This window comes from Maylandia zebra, linkage group LG13 (assembly GCF_041146795.1).
Source record: "Maylandia zebra isolate NMK-2024a linkage group LG13, Mzebra_GT3a, whole genome shotgun sequence".
In the NCBI taxonomy this organism is placed as follows: domain Eukaryota; kingdom Metazoa; phylum Chordata; class Actinopteri; order Cichliformes; family Cichlidae; genus Maylandia; species Maylandia zebra.
In genome coordinates this window covers 21,167,584-21,192,479 of record NC_135179.1, presented here as the reverse complement: position 1 = coordinate 21,192,479, position 24,896 = coordinate 21,167,584, and the positions used below count along the sequence as shown (strand labels likewise).

At 40.8% G+C, this 24,896-nt stretch overlaps 1 protein-coding gene across 1 annotated transcript in view; it reads left to right on the top strand.

Annotated features, from left to right (window-relative positions):
• Positions 1 to 11,365: 11,365 nt before the first annotated feature.
• The window catches only part of slc35f3b (solute carrier family 35 member F3b), a 51,655-nt gene continuing 38,124 nt past the window's right edge, over positions 11,366 to 24,896 (top strand). Inside the window, exons 1-2 of the mRNA XM_004555998.3 lie at positions 11,366 to 11,569; positions 12,451 to 12,665. Of these exons, the coding sequence (XP_004556055.2) occupies positions 11,460 to 11,569; positions 12,451 to 12,665 (325 nt within the window). The 5' untranslated portion in view covers positions 11,366 to 11,459. The remainder of the gene's footprint in view (positions 11,570 to 12,450; positions 12,666 to 24,896) is intronic.

Genomic DNA, 24,896 nt, shown 5'->3' with positions numbered 1-24,896 from the left:
TAGTTTATTGTCTCCCCATGTCAGTGTGAGTTCTCTCGGGATGCCGCTGCAGTTATTGGGATTAGCTTAAGTGGTGATTCTACATTGGATGTTGGTGTGAATGCAAGTATCAGTGGTTGTCTCTTTGTGTTAGCCCCAAAACAGGCTGGCAACTCTCAGCCTACGGCGGCCAGGATAGGTTACAGCCACCTACCCGCAACCCTGAAATGGATAAGCAGAGGCGATTGGATAGCTGGGAGAACACGATGTGACAAAGACTAAAGGGGACACTGACCTCCCTTTACACAAGACAGCAATTAAGGGGGTAAGTGAACACAGCTGGGTAACGAGATGTAGGTGATAGTAATCAAAGACAACGACACAGGAGAGAAGGTAAAACTAAACGTAAGATCCTAGAAATAAAAAACTGCCACAAGTGACTGAAGTGAGAATGGAAGTGATAACTAAACAGGGAAACAAACATGTAAGCGAACTTAATATAGGGGAAGTGACACAAGTGGATGGAACAAAAAGCACTGCGGGAACAATTAAACTGTTATGCAAAGAGGATGTAAGAACTTACGAGTAAATTCCCTAAGCAAATAAATAAAGTTGTAAATATAACCACCAAGCAAACTCAAATAGAAAATATATAAATAAACAAAAGTTGTAATAAACTCAAAAACACTTGTTCAAAGACCCAGGACCATGAGAGGCATTTCATGCAAAATGCTATAAAATTTGAACACAGGAAAATTAAGTGTTAGCTCATAGGAAATGTGCCCCGACACCTGTGTTCTCTTGTAGAAACACATGATTATATGAAGGGGAAATTTGCAGTCAGTCTCTGCTGGTTTTGTGTAGGAGGAATTGGAAAGTAAAAGCAGAACAAATAACCACAGGGTCTTTTCTAGGCTTTTTAAATATATATATATATGCTTGAATGCACCACTATGACCTTAAAAATGGATATGGGTGTTCATCACACTTTGTTTCTGCCAGTCATTCAAGCTGGAGGTGAACACGAGGCTCTGCAGGATCCGAAAGAAGTGATTAATCTGAAACTATTTCTCATTTCAGCAAACAAACAATAGTTAGGCTCCTGGGAAACTTTATGAGAGAAAGGACATTAGTAGCTGTTGAAATATGCAAGATTGCAATCAAAATCTTCCCACAATATCATGCAAAGGATTTGAATTTGCATAACATATAGAGGCTTTAGGACCAGACAATATCAGATACAATGAAATATATAAAGCAAACAGCAAAACTCTTGAAATATTTGTTTTGCATCTTGGTTTGTCCGTGATTTTGTGATGCCCTCCAGCCTCACAATCGATCCTACCTACATATTATATTGCTGTTGTTGCTGTTTTTTTTCCTAGCTGCAGGTGGCACATATCTAAGGAAAGTCAATTTAATTGTGCAGTGCTTCTGTTTTATTAAACAGCTTCATGTCAAAGAGAAGTGTAACCAACTTTGACATGCAGGCACCTCTCACTGCAGCAGCCAATGAGCTGACATCCATGTTATTAACTCCATGAATATATAATACACGCTCGAAGCAAGTATTTATTCGAAGCCAATTGTGAGAGTGCAATTATCTGTCTTCAAACTGTAACTGGAATAGCTGTGTCTTATCTATCTATCTATCTATCTATCTATCTATCTATCTATCCGTCCGTCCGTCCGTCCATCTTCATTTTAATCAAATTCTCCATCTCCGCTGTTAAATAATGCCTGTAAATTATGGATGACATTTAACTGCCAACACAGAGAAAACAGTGCTGAATAAAAAGTAGCGAGATTGCCCCCTCACTGAAAATGAAGCATTGTGCATGCACAAGTAACATCTGTGCTTACAGCAAAATGAGATTGGAGTCACTCCAGACTCCAGATACTCCGACCAAATAGCTTCCATCTTTGGCTAAAGCTCCACTTTCCCCTCTGTATTTGCCTATTACCAGTTAAGATGCTTCATCCATTGTTTCAGTTTTTTTTGTGTGGTTTTTATTGCTATTAATTTGTACCCACGCTGGCTGCGTCTTTTGACATACGTATGATTATCAGAAGACGCAGCCGGGCTGTCAGTCAAGAATGTAACGGGGCAGAACAGAAGCATCCCCTGAAGGTTCATCTCTACACACTTGACTGAAATTTACCAGCAGTTTCTTGTCATTAACATTGCCATTTGACCTTTTTGTTTTTAACATGATTTATGAGCATATGGGAAGCTGTCTGAGGGATCCAGATCCAAACAACCAGATATGAAGTCTCATCCTGACAGTATTACCTATCATGTAAAGTTTGTTTCTAAACAGTCCTCATCTGGTGTTAATTGCACGTCATTTAAGACTGATATATTCCAGCTTAAATTAAACACTCGTTCTCACATAACTTAAAAGTAAAACTTGTTGTAGTAGCACCCAGTCATATATTGCATACTGCTTGACATTTCATCTTGTTTGCTTTTAGAACAATTTTGGCCCTCATATGCTCACAGTGCCGGCACTCAGGGGTCAGGCAGGACAGGGGTGGGTTGGGCTAGTTTGAGGCGACGACTGGCATCTACCCTATAGCACCGCTTTCTGATGGTGGAGCAACTCTATTTATATCCTGAAACACACGCTCAGGCACACAAACACACACACACTGGGACAATGTGAACGCGAGAGGCCTCAAGCACAACTATTCCCCACTGCTAAGTCTGCAACTGCTCTCATTTGCTACAGCAAACACAACATGTTCATTTTACTGACATACAGTGGGTGTTATTTATACTTAAAAGGTACTCAAGATTGATACCACTGATTAAAATCACACCAAGCAATGTCTTTCAGGTTGCAGTTACTGTGTATATGTAAAGACATTTGCAGATTGCTCCAGTTAACTATGTGTTGAATGAATAAGAGGGGAGGCAGACTGACAGTACCAGAAGGGAGGAGAGAAGAGACGAAAGATGCTAATTGGATGATGTAGCCACAGGCGTTTGTTCTCTCACAGCTATTCTGCAGTGAAAAACTATCTCTGTGGAGTGTGATTTTTGGAGGACATCAAGACTGAGCTCACATCAAGATTCGTGCAGGCACTGGGAGAAATTATTTGTAATCTGCTCTGGTTTTCATAGGAGATGAAAAAAAACCCCATGACATATACTGGCAGTCGGATTAAATAGATATGAATACCCAGGGAATACAAAGAATCTTTTGGGGAAGCAACAGCAGAGGGCTCCTATTCTGTGTTTTCCTACTTTATATCCCTGTAAGGAGGAGGACTCCCTTACTACATTTATTTATATTATATTATCTGTATAGCACTTTAAAGCACACCTTTCACTTTATTAAACACACCTTATCAAGCACTTTATTTAGCATTGCACTTTAAGCATGGATTTGCACACAAGAAGTTTAAATATTTATTGCCTATTTATTGGGAATTTTAAAATCAGTTGTTAGCCTTATTTCAGATCCTGCACAGCTGCTTCTCATCAAGGAATGTGGTGGTTGTCTGTCAGGAGAGAAGAATGGTGATTGAGATTGTGATTAAGGTTTACCAGTAAGGAAAACTAATGCAAATGTGTGTGTGAAATCTAGGAATAAAAGTGGTGCAAATAAGTGTTCGTAAGATGTTTCCCCGGGGGTCCAGACACCATTTAAAGGTTCCGGGAGAGACCATTGGTGAAGAGAGTGTGGTGAATCTTTTTGTGCTCGGGGTTTCTGGGTTTTTATAATATTGGGTTTGGTGTAAAATTAATGTGTGAAATATTTAGAATATTTATGTATTTATTTATTCTAATTGATATATTGTATACTGTGGTGGAAGGTTGGGATTTAAGAATTTACCTGAGAGTGGAAGAATGGGTTAGTCTGTGACAGCTGAACATATTTAAGGCTGCCAGTTGTCATTAGAGAGCGGGGATTTGTGTGCTGAGATTTGATGTAGAGAAGATGCTGTGGACATTAATTAGATGACAAAAGTTACAAAATGATGCATTTAACAACACAACTGCCATCAAAAAATAAGAAGATGAAGAAAGAAAGCTGACTAATTGCCATGTAAATTTCTGATATGATCAGTGTGTCTTAAACTTATCCAATAACCTCACAATGCTCTGATTTACAGACTATCCTCACTCCCCACAACTTGCAAAAAAAGAAGAAATGAATAAAATGATTAACAATTGGCTATAAATATGAAGCCATTTGTCATACGCCTTTCTGGACCTGAAGCATGCTGCTAAGTGTTCCTTGTGCAGCATGGGGCGATTAGTTGTGACCAGCTATCAATAATACTAACATGGCTGTAATGGACATAATAATGTGTTTCAGCTGGGAGAGGCTAAAGTTCTGCCATTAACTGAATGACTGCTGTCTGACTGAATCTATAGAGGCATTTGTTTGTTGACTGTATACAACACGGAGGGAACTTTCTGTGGCTACTTTATTCATTTGTTTGTCAGCAAAAGTAAAAAAGAGAATATCTAATAATGGAAATCAGGGCAGTTCAGTTTTGCCAGAAAAAGAAGACGGTTGATGCCAATCTTTTCGTCCCATCGGCGCTGTGCTGTCTGCGGCACACTGGTCCATGATGCTGACGCATAGTAGCATCAGCAGGAACTCTAATCCTTCAGGAATCTGCTTCTTCTCTCCAGCTGTGTGTCAGCCTTACCAGTAATGGCAGATGAATAACAATTGCACCCTAAAGAAATAACACAGGCCTTTGGAACTACAGGGGTCCCGCCAAAAGTTGTGACAGAATTCAGGGTTTTAAAATCAGAGAATATTTTACATCTGCTTTCGACAGGTGTGGGAGAGACGGTCAGTGGTCCACCATATTACTTTGTTTGTTTCATAACTTCTTTTCATAGCTATGATTATGTAAATTATATTTTAAATACACCTAATTCACTCACACAACAGACAGATAAAGTCAATAGTTATTGATTAAATGATAATAAATATATTTATCTATTTTATTCATTCCAGTTTTAAACTTAAACCTTCAAGATGATGGTAAATGGACTCATTCTTATATATTCTAACTCAGCTATTCACACAATCACTTTTTTTTTTAATGCAAATGCTTTCTATCTAACATTCACACTCCAGTGGATGCATTAGAATGAACACAGATTGGAGTAGACGGGGATCGAACCACCAACCGTTTGAACAGGAGGTGACATGCTCTAACTCCTGAGCCACAGTCACCCCTGATGATGTGAAACGATGCGTGTCAGATTTTGGTAGCAGAGTAAATAGATCACAGAAGATCACAGAAGAAAATCTGCTGCTTCTAATTTGTCATCTGCACATCTTTTAGGGGAGAGGCTGACTCTGCAGGATTGATGACGAAACAGAAAATGTTACAGCAATAATTGATCCGCAAGAAATTCTTCTTGGGAAGAAGGGGCAGCTTTGACTGGATGCAGAGACTGCAGCACACATGACTAGATGTGTTAAGATCTCAGAGAGGAAACGATTAATAACAAAGCACTCAGGGAAACAAAAAGGAAATTAAATATGACCACTCGGAATGAGAAAAAGAACAAGGCCTAAGGAGAAAATCGCACATCAGTCCATGCTACCCTGAGCCTATGCCACTTAAATGTCATGAAAACAACGTTCAGTGCACCACAAATAATGCCTTTCAACAGTAACAAAAACGAGAGACGCCAATGTCAAAATGTCATCTGTTTTTTAATGCTTTTGAGAACAGTGTCAGTGGTACAGTTTCCTGCAGCAGTACAATAAAGGTCAATCAAAGGAACTTGTGAGATGCCGCCAGCACATCACTCCAGAGAGAGGATATGTTAGAAGATAAAGCATATTACAGGAAAATGAGTAGGAAGTTGCATGTGCATCAGAATGGAAGATGAAGAGCTGTTTCTTCAGAGACTGCTCTGCACAAGTTCAACGAGCTTTAGCTCAAGGAGGAGTGGAGAACTTCAGAAGAGATCCCACCAGAAAGCCATATTCAATTACATCACGCACGCATTCATTAAGAGACAAAGTGAATGGTGCAGCGTACCCACTGTTTAGTGATATAAACGATATTTCATCACTGACAGCAAACAAAAGGGGAAGAAAAACAAACAGCTTCACCACAACTGGAAAAACAAAGAAAACTCTGCACAGAACCAAAGAAAATGAACATATTGAAACAGAGAGGATGGCGTGACTCTGCTGCCGGGGACACAGACTGCATTTGCGTCACAGACACGAAGGCATGCAAAATAAACATATGTTTCGTGATGTAAAATGCTTTCTGCTTCGATTGTTTGTGGACGTACCAGCACAAATTGCGAAAGCAGATCTGCTCCGCACGATATGGTCTCCAGCATCCAACTGCACTGCAGATTCATACATAAGAAAAGAGGAATAAGAGACAAAGAACATATGTTTCGTGATACGTGCTGGTTTCTGTTCTGATTGTGTGTTCTGAACGCATCAGGAAAGACTGTCAAAAAACCAGATCTGCTCTGCACCATGTGGTCTCATGCATCCAACCATAAACAAAAAAGACAAAAGACTTTTAATAAACAACGAGGAAACCAGATGTGCCAGTGGGCAGCACACTGATCCAAATCAAGTCAAAGGAGGGCAGCTGGGATGTTACCAGCCGTGCTTTCTCAAAGCAAGTGAGTGCAGTGGAATCACCTGAAGAGGGCTTGATTAGCTTAGAGTCCTATTTTTCTTATGGAAAATAGATAAGGAGAAAATTGTAAGGACTGGAGGCGACTAATTTATTGGAACTGGAACTTAAACAGAGGAGTGCTGGGGGAACCGTTCTGAGACACAGCTCTTCAAGGACAGCTTCATTTGAAACGTATGTAGTTTTAAATGGAGATAAATGTTTTTCATTTCAGCCTCTCAGCAGCTCTTAGTTTGTTTCCTTGAGTCTCTACTGTGCTGCCTTCATAAAAGTTATGAGCCCTGCTGGTTGAAATAACTGTGTAACAGATGATGCCTTCTTTAGCGATGGAGAAATAGATATGTCTGTTTTCATTAGAACAAACCAAAATGCTCCTCGGTCAAACTACAGCGTGATAAGAAATGTAAAATGTCCATAAATCCTCTTAAATGCACAGTAATAAGTGTGACCTTTTTACTGGTTCAGGGTTTGTCTTCACTCTCATCATCGGCCAATCAGCAGTGGCCTGTCGCACTGTTTCCAGGCTGAATGTTGCATTAAATATTGATATTGAGCAGAGACAGGCTTTGCATCATTCTTTTTTTTAATGGTATGAAGCTGGCCACCGAAAGAGGAATAACACAAAAGAGTGAGAAAGTAGATCAAAGCTCATAACGTGCAGAACAGAAAATAGCTCAAATTGAGCTTCTGCTGAAGGATGGGAAAATCTATGACTACTTTTCTATCACTGTATCAGTGCTGCTACTTTTCCAGGAGCACCCTGTATTCAGGGAGAACAGTAATTTTGGATTCAGTGTCCTTTATTTTGCAGTCATTCACAAGGTCCACTGAGAAATGCGCCTTAAGAAAATAGACCTCAGTGGAAAAGAGAAGGTGTAAATCGAGAAATTCTTAGCTGATTTCCATTTTTGGCTGGCTCACTTGCTCTCTTTCTTTCTAGGACACTCGAACAGTGAGGATTCATGATTAATGCACCAGTAACACCTGTGCTTCTCACAATTAAATCTTTTCTCCTGTTGCATTCATGAAAACCACTGCGTACATTCTAAGAGGATTTCTGAGTCCTTTATTAGGACCACAAACTACAAAACAAAGTTACCAAAAAGACTTGTCACTTTAAAAAGGAGAAAAACAAAAACATACTGGGGCAATATGGGTCACCTCACAGCAAGACGTTCCTGGGTTTGAATCCACCAGAAAGCTGGGGACCTTTCTTTGTGGAGTTTACATGTTCTCCAAGTGATCATGCTGGTTCCTCCCACTGTCCAAAAACATGCATGGGGTTAGGTTAACTGATCAGTTTTAAGTGGCGCTACATGTCTCTCTGTGTTAATCCAGTGATAGACTGGCAAACTGCCCAGGGTGTCCCCTGCGTTTTGTCCAGTGACAGCAGGGATAGGCTCCAGTAACCCTGAACTGGATAAGTGGAAGAAAATGGATGGATGGATGGATGGATGGATGGATGGACGGGGGAAATGTGTTGCTTAATTTACACATGCATATCCCTATTAAGCCAAAGAAGCTTTTTTTTAATTCAATTCAATTCAGTTTTATTTATATATCGCCAAATCACAACAAAAGTCACCTCAAGGTGCTTTATATTGTATAGTAGATACAGAGAAAAGCCCAACAATAATATGACCCCCTATGAGCAAGCACTTTGGCGACAGTGGGAAGGAAAAACTCCCTTTTAACAGGAAGAAACATCCGGCAGAACCAGGCTCAGGGAGGGGCGGCCATCTGCTGCGACCGGTTGGGGTGAGAGAAGGAAGACAGGATAAAAGACATGCTGTGGAAGAGAGACAGAGGTTAATAACAGATATGATTCAATGCAGAGGGGTCTGTTAATACATAGTGAGTGAGAAAGGTGACTGGAAAGGAAAAACTCAATGCATCATGGGAATCTCCCGGCAGCCTAAGTCTATTGCAGCATAACTAAGGGAGGATTCAGGGTCACCTGGTCCAGCCCTAACTATGTGCTTTAGCAAAAAGGAACGTTTTAAGCCTAATCTTAAAAGTAGAGATAGTGTCTGTCTCCTCAATCCAAACTGGAAGCTGGTTCCACAGAAGAGGGGCCTGAAAACTGAAGGCTCTGCCTCCCATTCTACTTTTAAATACTCTAGGAACAACAAGTAGGCCTGCAGTGTGAGAGCGACGTGCTCTAATAGGGTGATATGGTACTACAAGGTCATAAAGATAAGATGGGGCCTGATTATTTAAGACCTTGTATGTGAGGAGCAGGATTTTGAATTCAATTCTGGATTTAACAGGAAGCCAATGAAGGGAAGCCAAAACAGGAGAAATCTGCTCTCTCTTTCTAGTCCCTGTCAGGACTCTTGCTGCAGCATTTTGGATTAACTGAAGGCTTTTCAGGGAGTTTTTTGGACATCCTGATAATAATGAATTGCAGTAGTCCAGCCTGGAAGTAATAAATGCATGAACTAGTTTTTCAGCATCACTAAGAGACAGGATATTTCTAACTTTAGAGATGTTGCGCAAATGGAAGAAAGCAGTCTTACATATTTGTTTAATATGTGCATTGAAGGACATGTCCTGGTCAAAAATGACTCCAGGGTTCCTCACAGGTTCTTTTTAAGAGTAAATCTAATCTACAAAAGTAATATACTCTCTCTCAAGGTTAGAAATGTAACATAAGATGATTTAAGGGAGCAGGAACTATGAAATAATCGACACCTTTAATAATATTACACCTTTCTCTGTGAGAAAACTGTAGATACTTTTTTCATGACTTACTATTCGACGTGTCACGTAGCAACAAAGCCCACCACAGACGTCACATATTATTAATGAATGTGCTCTATTAAAGTGGGGCAGCTCCATGCAGGGCCCTGCCACTATGAAGGCAGGCTTTGACATTTAATGGAAGGGAGAAATTGTAAGTAACACCTCTGCTTTTCTTGAAATGGCAGGACAAAATGTCAGCTATGTAAAGGTTGATTGGACCTGCTTTTAGGGAAATAAATAGATTGTTTAAGTTTTTTTAGCAAAAAAAAAAACTGGGCTAATTTTATGTTTCTTGGCCTTGAGCTTTGGCTCTCATTTCAAGACAGAGCCATATTTAGAAAGGAGTGCAGTGTCCTGTAGATCGGGGCATCAATTAGATCACTATCAGAGGTCTGCTGGAGTGGAAGATGGTGTACTGGATAGCACAGAATGACTGCTTTGATATGTACGACCCGCGCGTCACAGAGATTTTGCCCACATGATTACGTTTTGGCAAAGACGAAAGTCAAACTGTGAGAATCGATTTGGCCTGGGCTGAGCTGTGAAGTTGAGAGGTGCATTATACAAGATGAACTTGAGCCTCTCCTCCCTAAGGCTGTCAATGAGAGGTGTTGACCTCCTTATCGATGACTCGACTCTACTTTTTTTTTGCCTCAAGTAAAGGCAGGTGCCCTTGCCAACCACCTACCACAACTCTGTGTGAGGTGTGGCTGCATTGATCCATGCAAAACCCATCTTCAAAACACAGTCGGCACACTGCAGTGAGGAGCTCACAGCATGCAGATGCAATGCAGCGGGTGGAGAACAGACCTAAGAGGTATGGACAACACTACCCAATTTAAGCAAGGTAGAGTTTCAGTCTCTGCTTGACCTGCATGTACTGTTTCAGTTTATTTAGGAAGAAGAAGAAAATGAAAGACTTCATTTAAACTTCGTCAGATGTTTAGAGAATGAGAATCATGTTTAGGCTGAACAGTGAGGATGTTTCTCATTTAATAAATCCACATTCATTTTATACCTTGATAGTCAGGACTATTCTAGTAAGTTGATTTGAATTTCCTAGTTGATACAATCACCATCAGTGAGCAATTATCTCACTGACTATACTTCTGATTGGATGTAATCAACCACATCAGACTGTTTGGTTCTGTGTTCATGAAAATAAGCCTCTTCTTGAATTTCTACCACTGTTCACTCAGAAATTTGAAGCACCGGCCTTGCTATCGCCTTAAAACATTGTTGGAGATCTTCGGTAAAGTACTTATGAATAATAGAACAAAGCGAACCCCAGAGGCTTGTCAAATCCGCAGTAATAGTTGCTGGACAAGATAGCCTGGTAAAGATGTTGGCAGCGTGCTAAGAAACATCTTGAACAGCCTGGACGTGTGTAGCTTATATTTCTGTGACAGCCTAAACATTCAAGAAGGAAAATTCAATCTATCCTGTACTGGAAAAACAATGCAGGAAACAAAAGCAGTACTGCGGGACAATGACTGAGATATGTCAGATTTTTGTGCATTTCTGTAGGAAAAACACTTTTGTTTTTGTCAAGACAGTTGGGTTGATTTACTATTATTCTGCTTCACTGTCATTTAAAAAAAGCTTCAGAGGAGTTGATAAGGCTCTGAGACAGAAATAGCTGACACAATTAGTAAATACAAGAAACACTTCACATTTAAAGCAGGTTTATTTGTCTTTTTTTCCACCTTGAGCTTGGGGAGACTGACTGGTCCTGTTTGAACTATTTAGGGGAACTGTTAAAAAAGGAGAGACTAGTTCTAAAGCATTGCAGTTGCTACAACCTATAAGCTGCAAATCGTGCTGCAACGTACAGCTGCCACACAAATGTCCACTCTGCATGTTCCACATGATGATGCTTCCCGTGAATCCGGCAGATGACGCTGTTGCTGTGCCTCCAGGACTCGGCATCATCCAGAGCGCAGCACTACCTTTTAATGTTGAGACAGTGTGTGCTGTAGAAGCCAGGCAGGCATGTGTTTGTGGTGGTGGGAAGAAGCAGGACGATGCTACTTGTTTCCGTAAGCCTTGGTGAGGATTTGGATTCACAGTAGCTGCCCTGCTGCATGGCCCTGAGGATGTACGGCGATGGAGAGGGCACTGTGTGGGACCGGGTCGGACGGCCCCATCGGGACTGTATGTGCTACCTTGGACCTCCTACCACTTTAATGCCGCTGTAAGACATTTAAACTTTTACTAATGCAGTGAAGCCAATCGATAGGAGGCAGGACGACCTGTTGCGCACTTGATTTCATAGCTACAACGATCAAATAAATTGACTTTATTGAGCTGAGATGTAAAAAATACAAAAACAAAAACATCCCGATTGATGCTTTATACTTAACTGCTTTTGCTGCCTCGTAATAATTGTTTGGAGCCATATTACAATTCTGCAATGGTTATACGGTCTGTGCTAGAGATGTCTGCACAGGGGCACATTTTCCACACCAATTTTCTCTGAGTGGGTCAGTAAATCATGTTTTGCTGTCACATTATGCCAGTAGAAGCTGTCAGGTCGTCGTTACTTTTTGCCAGGTACTCCATACAGCAGAGCCATAGTAGTGCAGATTTCGACCGTTCTTCTTTGTGGTTTACAGACAGCACCAAGTATGCATCTCCTTTGCGTGATAAAAGCACATTTGTTGTAGGGTAGGCGCAGTTTTGTGGTCCAGTGCCTACATGAAGCTGTCACAAATGTCGCTTCTCCATCTCTACAAATCACTCGAGATCGATTCATTAGTTTCACACTCATATAAGTCTATAATAGGCGCTGCACAGTGCATAGTATACAACAAGTGCAGGAGCAGTCACTCTTGCTTAGTGTCTTCACAGTGTTGCCGCGCGCAGGGCCACTGAAGGATGATGATTTCTGTACTGTACGAAGGAGGCGTTGCAGCGGCCCTTAACCCCGGTCTCCGTGGAATATGCAACACCGACTTTCCTGTTTTACCCAAGGAGAAGTCTTACATCATCGACTCATATACACGCTTTACGGACCCACTTCCCTTTGCCAACTGGCCCCACTTTGTCTCAACACCCCTTGTGCTCTCTTTCCAGCGGGATGCGCAAGTCACCCGACGTGAGCCCGAGAAGGCTTTCGGACATCAGCCCTCAGCTCAGGCAGCTCAAGTACCTGGTGGTTGACGAGGCTATCAAAGAAGACCTCAAATCCTCCCGCTCAGTTGAGGACATCAACAGCGCGTCGATAGAGGAGCGAATATTGCGCATCACCGGATATTATGGATATCAGCCTTGGAGTGCAAGCTACAAGAGTGAGTTACACCTGGAGCTGTTACATTTCTCTAGCTGTCATGAATGGAGGGGTTTATGTAGTGGCCAGAGAGGTCAGGTAGCCCAAATATAAGTACTACCAGATTATAAAGTCCTTCTTATCTTGGACACTGGCTTGGCTTTCAGACTGTGCTAATGTTGAGTCTTGACAGATTTAAGATCAGCCTGGTGTGTTCCCTTGAGTCCAACCCTCTGTGGTGGTGGTGACTCGGAACTTGGTACTATAGCATGCCCAAGCACTGTACACTATGAGGCCTTCACAGAGAAAGCTCATCAGTCGGCATCTTCGTTATTATTTACACTAATATGAATGCAGTTTTGTTCCATTTAGAGAATTAACTGTTAAAGTCTGTGTTTCTGGTTGCTGCAGAAGGCGGAGCTGATGTTTGCTTCAGTGGAGCTGGCTGAGCTTGAAGTCAAACAGGGAGAATTTTGCTCAGAGCAATTCATTCTTTGAAGAAAGAAAAGTTGCTAACGTGGCTTTTATTTTCATCTTTCATTTCCTTCTCTGCATAGCTTCACTAGATTTGCATATTTTCTTTTACACAGAACATCAATTGCTTGTAACTGCTCTGTAGCCTGTTACTGATGATGGCTTGATGATGTGCTGGATTGCAGTCTTGCTTCACCTGCTCTGTGGCCTCCTGGACTTCCTTGGCATGGTAGTGTCATGACAAACCAGTTTCTCTCCATTTATCTTAATGAATGTTTCACTGGGGTGACTATTTAGTAGATAACATTATGCTGACTGACACCAAATAGCTGGAAGGCACTTTTTTGTAAATTTCAAAAGAGACTGCAATGTAAATCAGCTGCAAGGCTCCTTTAAAATTCACAGACCTATGGCCACCCTGAACTCAGAGCACTATAAAATTCAAAAGACGGCTTCTCTTCACATTCAGATATATCCTTACAAAAATAATATCTATATACGTAGTATGAAAAAAATATGCATGTTGATCAAAGGGGGCATGTGAGATGCTTCAATTATTCAAATAAAAAGTTTCAGGTAAATAATGGAATAAAAACACAGATATCAATAACTGACTCTAAGCAAATTTTTTTTTAAAGCCCACATTTTCTTCATAAAATCTTACCATCCATCCTTCCATTTTTTTCTGCTTATTCAGTTCATGGCTGGGGTGAGCGTGGGGTAGGGGGGCACCGAAGCCTATCCCAGCTATGATAGGGCGAGAGGGCAGGGTACATGCTTGAACAGGCCGCCACCTTATCACAGGGCTAACATGCAGAGACAGAGAACCATTCACACTCAAATTCACACCTATAGCTAATTTAGAATCACCAATTAAACTAACCCCATGCATGTGTTTGCCTGTGGAAGAAAGCAGGTGAAAACCATGTTGAACATGCAAGGCAGAACGGCAGCAGCATGGGTTCAAACCCAGGACTTTCTTGCTGTGAGGCGACAGTGCTCAACACTGTGAGTGCTAACCCGGCCATACCAAGAGTAAACAAGACGATAAACAAAGACAAAGCAAATATAGAGAAATATTGGTCTTTAGAGCCTTATATGCATATAGCAGTAAGCAAAAGTCTCAAGCCTCCCTTTATTTCTTCTTCATTTCAATCATTTTGAATTTATCTTGTCATTTTTTAAAGTGGTCTTAAGCAATATTCTTCAGGATTTCTGAAAGTTATTCTAGGTTTTGGTTTTGCTTGTTTGCTTGTTTTTCTGTCGACATTGGCTATTATTTGCTCAGTTTCAGTCTAGTCCACACATCCAAACATTTTTTTTGTTTGTTTGTTTGCCACACTGACCTATGAGTGAATAAAAAAAAGCACCTATCTCAAGCGATGAACCAATTTAAAGAACTGTCTTTAGAGACTTTGTTTCTAGCAGTCTGTTTCAAATCACATATTTATATAAAACCCATTTTGCAAGCAATGTTTTTTGTGTGCAGGTGACTTAAATACATCATTAAGAACAATGATTTAAACAATTTCAGCATTTCATTCTGCTCTATACAACTGTAGCTGCATCATTTTAATGTAATGTAATTATAATTATAGTAGCTGTTCTGGAACGACATCACTAAAAATTGCTTGTTAAACTGGAACTGTTTTTATATCAATTGATTGGTACCAAAAATTGGATTCTTTTAGCTTTCTTCTGTTTCTGACAACGCAGTCCAAAAGTAAAATTATTACAGGCCAAATCAATACAGCCTTCAGATCCTCTGAGACCACCGTGTCGCAGGTGTTTTTCGTGGGGACAGAGGTCCCACTAGCCATCCTTTGCACACAGCTGCAGGCTACATGTTGATTGGAGAGCAGCTCAAAAATCTGTAGCTAATGGCTAAAGAGTGGAGGACTGATGCTGAAAGCAGCCAATTTCAAGACAGGTGGGGGGACTGAGTACATCTCAGCAGAGTGCAAAGAATTGCCTGTTTGTTTCATTTACCACCAGCCTTACCAAACTGGCACATGTGCTCTTTAACACAGGAGTGAGCACAGAGAGAGAGGGGAAGAGAGAAAGTGGGAGCTAGTAGTAAGGCATGACTCAGGCTGGGAATGAAAGCTGTGTGTGTGACTTAATGGATCATAGTAATATCCTGAATATGAGTCTGCAGGGATCACACACATGCAGGAGGCTGTAATAGCCCTCTGAGAATTACTGCATGTGCAACAGAGCACAGCATGAAAACCTTGCTTGTTTTTCAGGCCTGGCTCTAAGTTACTTTCCTGTTAGTGGTGTACATGCAAACTCACACTAGACACATTAATCTAGTGTTTTGCTTTTGATGTGTTAGATGCACGTAATTTAGTTTTCCAGTTTATTCCTTATTAGGGTGTGATGGAGCTACAGGCTGTGTTTAGCACGTGTTGATGTTTACACTTCATGCTCGTCTGGCTGCGTACCATGTATCTTGAATCTCTTTTTAACTAATGTGGCATCTTTCACTTTAACCTTTTGTCAAACATGTAAATACCACTAATCAATTCCCCTTAGTGAAGATCAACAAATCGTTCCATTTTCCCTGCTTGGGATAAAAACACACTTACTCCGGCCACAGATGGAGAAATTGATGTCTGGATCAAAGGAAAGGTCACTGGTTACTGGGGAGAATATATTAAGCCGCGATATCTACAGTCAATACATCATCATAAAAATCCCAATTTTTCTATGCCTATGGTTTTTAGTAGGAAGTCCATATAATTGTGTACTTTGTAACTCAGATTAAAGAAGCCGTTACTGGACAGCACAGAAAGGAAAAAGACACTTTAACCAACTTCCTTTGGAACAAAGTGGAAGAGCAAATGTAGTCTCAGCGCTGCAGACATATCTTTTGACTTACCGCACTCATTTATGTGCACCACCAAGGGGCATTGCTTCTGCTGACTTTGAACAAAATGTGCATTTATAAAACCTGCCCTCATCATGATTAATTAAGCGTAACTGAATGTCCTCTTCTAAGACTGATTAAAATTTTGAGTGAAGAGCGACTCCCTGAAGCAGAATAACGCTCAAAGGTACAAGAAAACTTTATTAAGAGAGTATCATCGCTTTCTTCTTTACCTCAGGAGCCTGTGAAACACACGCTAACAAAAAATAGACATATTTTACTGCTTAATAAAATGTAAACCATTTTAAACTAATTTTTTTTTTGCAGTTACTTAAACTTCTTTCACCTTTGCTGGATATATAAAATGTGCTAAAATGTGAGGTGGTAGTTTTTGAACATGTTGAGGATATTTTAATGCGCCATCATAAAAAGAGAGTTTGCTTGCTGCTGCTGCTCCTTTCAGAGTTTTGCTAAGGCGGGGTTTCCATTCGTAAGTTTGGTCTGCTCGTCATACTTCCTCCCCACAGAGAGAAGTGCTGTTCTCTAAGATTAGACCGTTTCTTTTTCTGCGTAATTGCCTCCTTTGGTTTCTCAGGTTCCACAGAGAAGGGAACAATTTGTCAGACAAACAGACTTTGCTCTTTCTTCTAATATACTTGCACTATCTATCACAAATGTAGTGTCCCCTCTGGTGCAAATTTAGAGCTTCACGAGGCATGAAATGAGGTTAGATTCTATTTTGAGCTCAGGGTTTGGGCATGGTGAGACACAAACGCTGGAGCAGGTTGGAGAAAGCACAGTCTATGCGCATATACAGATTCGCTGCTCGCTGTAACAGGACAGCTGGAAGGGGTGGGCGAGGTGTGGCTTTACTGTGAGAATGACTCCTTTCAACTCTCTGGAAGCTGAGGGGAAAGATGGAAATAGTTATGCAGATGCACTGTCTCACCTGCCCAGCTGCCTATGGATGAATGCAGCTTGCACACTAGCTTAAAACTCCTAAACGACAGCTAAAGATTTCCTTTCCACATTAGTGTTCAACAAATGATGGAAGGCGTAAATGCAGTAAATGCAGCTTTCAATCAACAAAGCAAAAAATAGACATAGTGTACTTATCCTTAGGTTTCATCAATGTAGGGACCAGACTTTGATATCAGCTGATATCATCCCTGTTCATATAGATCTATCTGCAAATGACAATTTACAGACTTTGTCATTTCACCAATTTGTTGTTGGAAACATGTTCAAAGCTGCTGTGATGAAGAACTGACGCAAGAACCAACAAAAATGTAAAACAAACAAACAAACAGGGGGGAAAAACTGGCATTGGCAACTCTCCATTACATTTTGCACGTCAGCAGTGATGTCGCCCCAGAATTGGTGCAGTCCAACTTTTTTTTCTTATTTTAATATTTTATTTCTTGATTTTTATCCTGCCACAGCATAAAAAAACACACCGACACTGCCAGACACTAAAATACAGGCGACTGAAGATGTTGTGACCGCCACGACAGTATTGACATTGAAGACATTATTTCATCTATTAAGTTGTCCAAACCCACCTGGCCATATGTTCAATTCAATTCAGTTTTATTTATATAGCACCAAATTACAACAGCAGTCACCTCAAGGTGCTTTATATTGTACAGTAGATCCTACAATAATACATACAGAGAAAAACCCAACATTCATATGACCCCCTATGAGCAAGCACTTTGGCGACAGTGGGAAGGAAAAACTCCCTTTTAACAGGAAGAAACCTCCGGCAGAACCAGCTCAGGGAGGGGCGGCCATCTGCTGCGACCGGTTGGGGTGAGAGAAGGAAAACAGGATAAAGACATGCTGTGGAAGAGAGACAGAGATTAGTAACAGGTAGGGATGGGTACCGGTGTCCGGTGCCATGATGGCACCGGTTCTGACATAAACGGTAGTAACCAGACCGAAAAGCAGCGCACATTTCGGTGCTTTATTTCGGTGCTTTTTTTTTCCTGAGCTGTGATACACTTCTAGCCAATCATTTTACGTTTCCGAGGATAGTAGGCGGGGCCAGCTACGTACGTTCAGTTAGAGCAGAGCTACAGATTAAAAATGTCCAAGGCGAAGCGGTCAAAAGTCTGGCTGTACTTCACAGCAAAATATGCAAACTCAGCAGCCTGCAACAAGTGCTTTAAGCTGATACTGTGATACTGTCAAAGGAGGTAACACCAAGAATCCGATTAAACAGCTGGCGACGCATAGCGTTTTTTTAAAAAGCCGAGAAATGCGCCGTATTTGATAGCTTGCGGCGAGACCTCACACCGTGCACGTCGGGTGGGTTGCCAGTTATCGGACCCGGAGCAACATCCCCCAAAAACCCGAAGAATAGAGTCCTGGCCCCTAGCCCTGCCAGTGTAGCAGAAATGATGAGGATGATGATGCAGCAGCAGCCGTTCTTCTCTGCATGAGTAGCTTCATGTTGTTCGAGTGTAATTTACGTTGATTAGGCTAACCACGTTATTACATTAATGCATGTAAGGTGAACTAGCAAACATCATCATAGCTACATGTGGCTGTCTTCTTGTTTGATGGCAGATACTCCCTTCACCCTGGCCAAAAAGGCTAAAATGACCAAAGAAAAAGTGGGAAACAGTTAAACATGAGAGGTTTTTGGACAAAGTTTGTGTTTTTTCCATTGTTTAAGCACTGCTTCCAGCCAAGAGTGATAGCATATATGCCACATAGCTGCAGAAAAGGCTAACATTGTTATCTTTTTACAAAAAAAACCAGCTGAACATGAGAGGTTTTTGGACAAAGTTTGTGTTCTCCATTCTTTAAGCACCGGTTCGAGCACCGTTTAAGCACCGGCACCGTTTCAAAAGTACCGATTTGGCACCGGTATCGGATAAAACCTAAACGATACCCATCCCTAGTAACAGGTACGATTCAATGCAGAGAGGTCTATTAACACATAGTGAGTGAGAAAGGTGACTGGAAAGGAAAAACTCAATGCATCATGGGAATCCCTGGCAGCCTACGTCTATTGCAGCATAACTAAGGGAGGATTCAGGGTCACCTGGTCCAGCCCTAACTATGTGCTTTAGCAAAAAGGAAAGTTTAAGCCTAATCTTAAAAGTAGAGATAGAGATGTGAAAAAGTAACTGTCCCCTAAACCTAATAACTGGTTGTCCTAACCTTGGCCCAGTCTTTTTTGCTGAATTGTTTGAATTCAGTCACATTGAAGGGTTTTTGAGGATGGACGACTTGTTTAAGGTCATATCAAAGCAACTCAATCACATTTAAGGTCCGCCTCCCAAGCCTTCAATGTTTTGAACCATTCACAGGTGGACTTGCTGGTTTGTTTTGGATCATTATGATATATATTTATATATACCATCTCATTAATCCAGTGTGATAAGTTGCTTGGAGAGATAGACTTCCAGTTTAAAAGAATAAGCCACTTGGCATCATTCCTAGATGCAGAGCAATGCAGGTTTTGATCAGATTTAGTCAGTCTTCATTTTTATGTAGAAGTCTTGTCCACAGATGAGTAAAACGGGTTTAAGGTTTTGTCTTAGAATTTTGAAAGGTACTCTGGGAAAGTCAATAATTAGCTGGAAAAAATGAATAAATGAAAACAGATTTTTCTTATTTTATTCTCTGTGCCATGTGGAACTATCACTGTGAAACCTCAGCTTTCTCCAATCCTGTAGCCCCTGTTCAGGTCAAGGGACTCGGCGCACAGAGCAGGCACGGGTCGTGATCATGCTCAGTCGAAGGAGAACATCTGTTTACAGATTCACTATTAAATTTCTGCCTGTTCACATGCGGAGTCATCCACAAAGAAGCATAAAGGGGTAACAGGAAATGAGAGGGCAGCAGAGCAGTGCTTAGGTAAACACTGGGTACCCTGCACAGCTTCTTCTGTGAACTATTCTTCTTCTTTAGTGCATTCATTATTAAAACACTGCTACATGTTTTAGTGATATGCATAACATAGAACACACTATAAAAAACCTAGATACCCAGAGGACTTTAAAATCATGACATATTTATTATTTTATTATGTAAATGGTCTAACAGTGGAGCATGTACAGTATAAGCCCCCCTGGACAAGTGTATTTTTGGCTTTTTACCATCTCCAGTACAGTAGATGCAGCTCCTCTTGCGTAACATCGCATCCATAATTGAGGAGGACGCATAGATCATCACACACCTGCTCCTGAAGTCCAGCTTGTGCTTATTGAACGGGTGGCGCTGCAGTTCAGCTACTGAAGAAACACTTTGAAGATGGGGAAAAAAAAGAAAGAAAATCCAATCTTGTCTCTGCTCTCAGTGTCATCCAAAGTGGTGCAGATTACTGCAGAGAAGTGGTGGATGCAGAGGAGTAAATGAGTGTGCAGGTCCAGTGGGTTTTGACATAGTATAGTGTTAGGATTTGGTGCTTCATGCAGAGGGACTCAGAGAGAGGAGAGCGTTTCAAATGTATTGCATGCATGTGCGGTGTAGCTGTATAGCTGTCGTTGTTGGTGCTTGTGTTTTAAAGAATTAATCCTGATGACAACAGCCCAAACTGAAGTACAGCTGTAGTGCTCGGTTCTCAGTGCTCGCTCTTCCTTGTAATGGAAATCCTGCCAGTTGAATGCCAAATCCGTTCTGCTGTCAGCCCTTTCTTCTTCTCACTCCTTTTATCTGCTGTTAATTAGAAGTTGGGAAATGATGACTCCTACCTCTGCGTAATTAATCCAGGGTCTGCTGTGGCCTGCACAGTGCATCATTGTCTGCGCTGGCCACAGAAGAGCAGTGCCTGGGAGCCGGAAGAGCAAAGTGTAAATGGGGTTGTGCGAGTAATTAGGAGGCTTATTTTGGGCAGCTTGATATACAAGATGAATACAGATGGCAGCTCGTAACACTGATACACACAAACACAACGGTTCAGTAACTTCTCCAAACCACAACATGTTGATACATTGGACTTGTGTTTCCATTCACTCTGCTCATTGCCTTTAGACATCATTAAAAAAACTGGTGCCTCATTAAAAACAAGACTGGAATTTAATCTTGATGCTTGGCACAGATGTAAGAGTCAAGAGTGAAAGTGTGGAAAACTTAGAAAGGAAGAAGTTCCTTCTATATGTCAGTCCTGTGGTTTTAGGGAGCAGTGTTATATCTAGTTATAAAAGTCCTGGACTGGGTAATATCCTGTGGCCTCTTTTCTCACCTCTTTCCATTTCTCGGTCACATTAAACAAAGATTCCTTTAATTTTCTGCCGGTTTTGCATGATCACCACATTATTCTCCCCAGTGCTCACTTTCTTATTACAGTCAGGCCTAAAAGTGCCGTAAAATCCAGCAATGACTCGGAGAAGTTAGTTACATACTTGGAAGAGAAGTATGTCTCAAAAAAATTGAGGAAAACTGTCAAGCTGGTTGCAAAACAACTAACACAGTTGTATTTTTTTTGTCATCTTTGGAATATTTTTTTAAAAATCCAATCTTTTTCGAAACACTTAGAGACACGAACGTGCTCGTACGTGCTTTTATTTCTTCGCGCCTTAGCAGAAAATCTGTTGAACGACTGCAGCTGGCAGACTTTTAACTAGAACAAAGAGATGGTATTACATCACTGCCCCTCCCATTTTGGTGTTTTTACGCTGTCTGCCAGTTTGTTTCCGAATCAATTTTAATACATTGATTATCTTTGAGACCCTACGTGGCCTTGCTCCCAGCTACACGCCTGACCTCTTAGCACCATATGCACTTTTGTTTTATTCTGTTGCTCTTGTAAAGCACTTTGTCACATAGATTTTGAAAGTGCTATATAAATAAAGTTATTATTATTATTTTTATTTATTAATTTGTTTTAATGGATCAAACAGCTATGTACTCTATAAACTGCAAAATTTAGATTTTATATAAAAGATAGTTGTAGTCACCCTGACATCACCCACTGGCGGTCTAATATGTTAATCTAGCATAGAAACATATGAGAAACGTGTTTACTGAGGCAATAAAGTGAGATCTAATGTGCTTTCTAACAAAAAATACATAAAACTGTGCTTTCGCAACCAGATAAGTGCTCTTTGCTGCATATTAGAAGGAATGCAGGTTCAAGCCGCTTGCACATCGTCATTGCATTTCATTGCAGACCTGGAATTGACCTTTTTTTGTACTAGCCATGCAGACTATCTGCCTAAAAATAAGAGGAAAACTAAAGTATCAACCAACTAATAAACATGATTAAAAAGTTATTTTCCTTAGGATAAGAGAGGTAAAAGGAAAGGATGGACTTTTAGAAGTGGAATCACAAAATAATAAATATATTTGTGTATGTACTAAAATATTGCAAGAGTTTTGAAAACCTTCTTTTGTGAGTATAGTGGCCTAAAGATAATACTGTAGATAAATATATTACATGTGGAGGTATATTTTTAGCCAGCTTCCAGGAGCAGGACCACAGTTAATACTGTCATAAATCTATAAATGCCTACTTGTCCTGCACACCTGCTTAATCTCAGTTTAGAGTTTCCTACCTTCCCCCTCCCTGACTCTTTTTTTCTTTCTCATGGGGGGATTCCCAGCAACACTTGGCAGCTGCATGCATCATTTCTCAGCATCACACTAAAGTCTGCTTCAAAGATCAGCTGTGTGCAAGCATTAAGGCTTTATCAGTGAAAAACATGCAGTAATGTGTGTCATCTACACCAAAAACAAGGTAATTATCCAATAAGCAGAAAATGTGAAACGAGCCCGTTTACCGCCAGCAATCAAAACAAAGGGCAGCGAATCTGCTGAACACTGTTGAGAGCACACTATCTACACACTCTGTGCAGTTTCTCCAGGGTCAGCGCTCCTCTCATCTGCATTAGTGAGTCACGTTAACCAGAGGCACACAGCAAAGAGCTGATGACTCATTTTCAAGTTCTAATTTGTGTTTGTTTTAAACCTGATACTTTGTCCCCGGGAATAAACACCGATGTTGATAAATTGCATGAAGTATTTCAGCAGGATAAAGGGACAGCTTTTAAAGGTCATAGCTGATTATGATCACTTTAAGTAAGCGAATAGTAATATTGTGCTTGAGTGTGCTAAACTGATGTGTTGCTGCAGATATACGGTCAGTATTTAACTGTTTGTTAGAAATGGATACAACTTTGTTGATCATTAACATCGGGCTGTGAGACTGCATCATTGCAATCAAGACTGTGTGAAGGGACCGGTTCTTATAAAGCGCTTTTCTACTCTACTTGAGCACTTTTATACAACGTGTCTCATCCACTCATTCATAAGAATTTTTTTCCTATCTAACATTCACACACATTCGTACGTAGAGCATCCTGGGGTTCAGTATCTGCACAGGTTTTCCTAGTTTTGAGAGCACAGTTACATCAAACCTTATTATACAGATTAAAAATACAGTATTTCATAATGGATCTGTAGTTTTTATTTGGCAGCATTGCTGATTTACAAGCAACTTAAAAATGCCCAACGACTGAACCAGTTATTGACTGACCTTAGCGTGGCATTGACACACTCGGCATCGCTTTACCATACCAGAGGGCGTTATATGTTTGGATTACATACGGTCCAGATACAAGACTTTGCTGGTAGCAAAGATGCACAAAGCCATGGCCATATAGTTTATGGTGCATGATTATCCACAAAACTAAAGAGCCTTTTAAAAAATGCACTATTATCTATTTTCTGGCACTGTAGTCATGCAAAGTCTGCATACACCTCTTTCCTATTTACCTATTTAATGTGTCTGGAAGTTATTTGTTATATATGTTAATGTATTTGTGACTGAAGCTTTGTAACAGAGAGAGAGCTGCAGTTTTATTGCACAAATGTCAGTGATATACTCTTGAAACTTGAAGTCCAGCCACTCCCAGCCACAGGTTCATCTGGCTTAGACTTTACTCTTAAAGAGAAACTGGTCTGTACCATCACTGCTGTTGATCTCAGCATACAGTATGACACTTGAATGCATGTATTGTGGTCTTTTGCAAGGGAAAGAACAGCTATGAATGCTGCAAGGTCTGGTAAACAGACTCATTTGGCACAATGTTCATGTATCAGCTGGTCTTAGCTGTGCTTTCTGTTGTCTTTAAAAGATGGCGAACAGTTAGTGCTCTGGGGCTGGAGGGTTGTATTCGTGCAGCCCGGGGGGAAGCAGGGATAAAACATTACAGTGAAAGCACAAGGAAGCTGTTGCAGCTGACGGATAATTTTTCATGCTAACACTGTACATCACTATTCACAATGAAGCAGCTTCGCTCTTTGTCACTTTTCTCAATCCCAGGATTAATGGACTTGTTTGACATTTTGGGAAATTTGCATACTTTTTTTTCACCTAGGCATAAAACCCCACATTTTCCTGCCTCTGTGTTTTGTACAGATTTGTTTACACAGACATCCGTTTGGGTAATCCTCTTACCTGACTCTTAGGAAGAATGCGAGTAAGCACATTTCACCAAATGTCAAACTGTTCCTTCCAGTGTTACCTGATGATACTCGATGTGCAAGCTACTTGTGAATGTGTGAGACAGACTTGCTTCCTAAGAGAGGAACAAAAGCCACGAAAAGCCTGAACAGATCTGTCAGAGAAAAAGAGCGTGCTTTGGAAGAATAGCAACAATAAAGACTAACAGGATTAATCTATTTCTATATCTAGATGATAGAGACCTCCTATACACCCTGCATAACGTGTGATAGGCCACGGGCTATGATAGGCCAGTCTCTGCAAGAGAAAATGATCACCGCTTATCACTGGTAAAACATTTGACATCTGATTCCTTTTGTCTAAAATTGCTCAGAGGGGAATAATCATCAGTGAGCACTGCACAGGCAGCGCCTTTAATCTGTTTTGAAAGCGATATTTTGGTTTTATGGCCTGCTTAGAACGAGATTTAATTACCGTATTACAAGTTT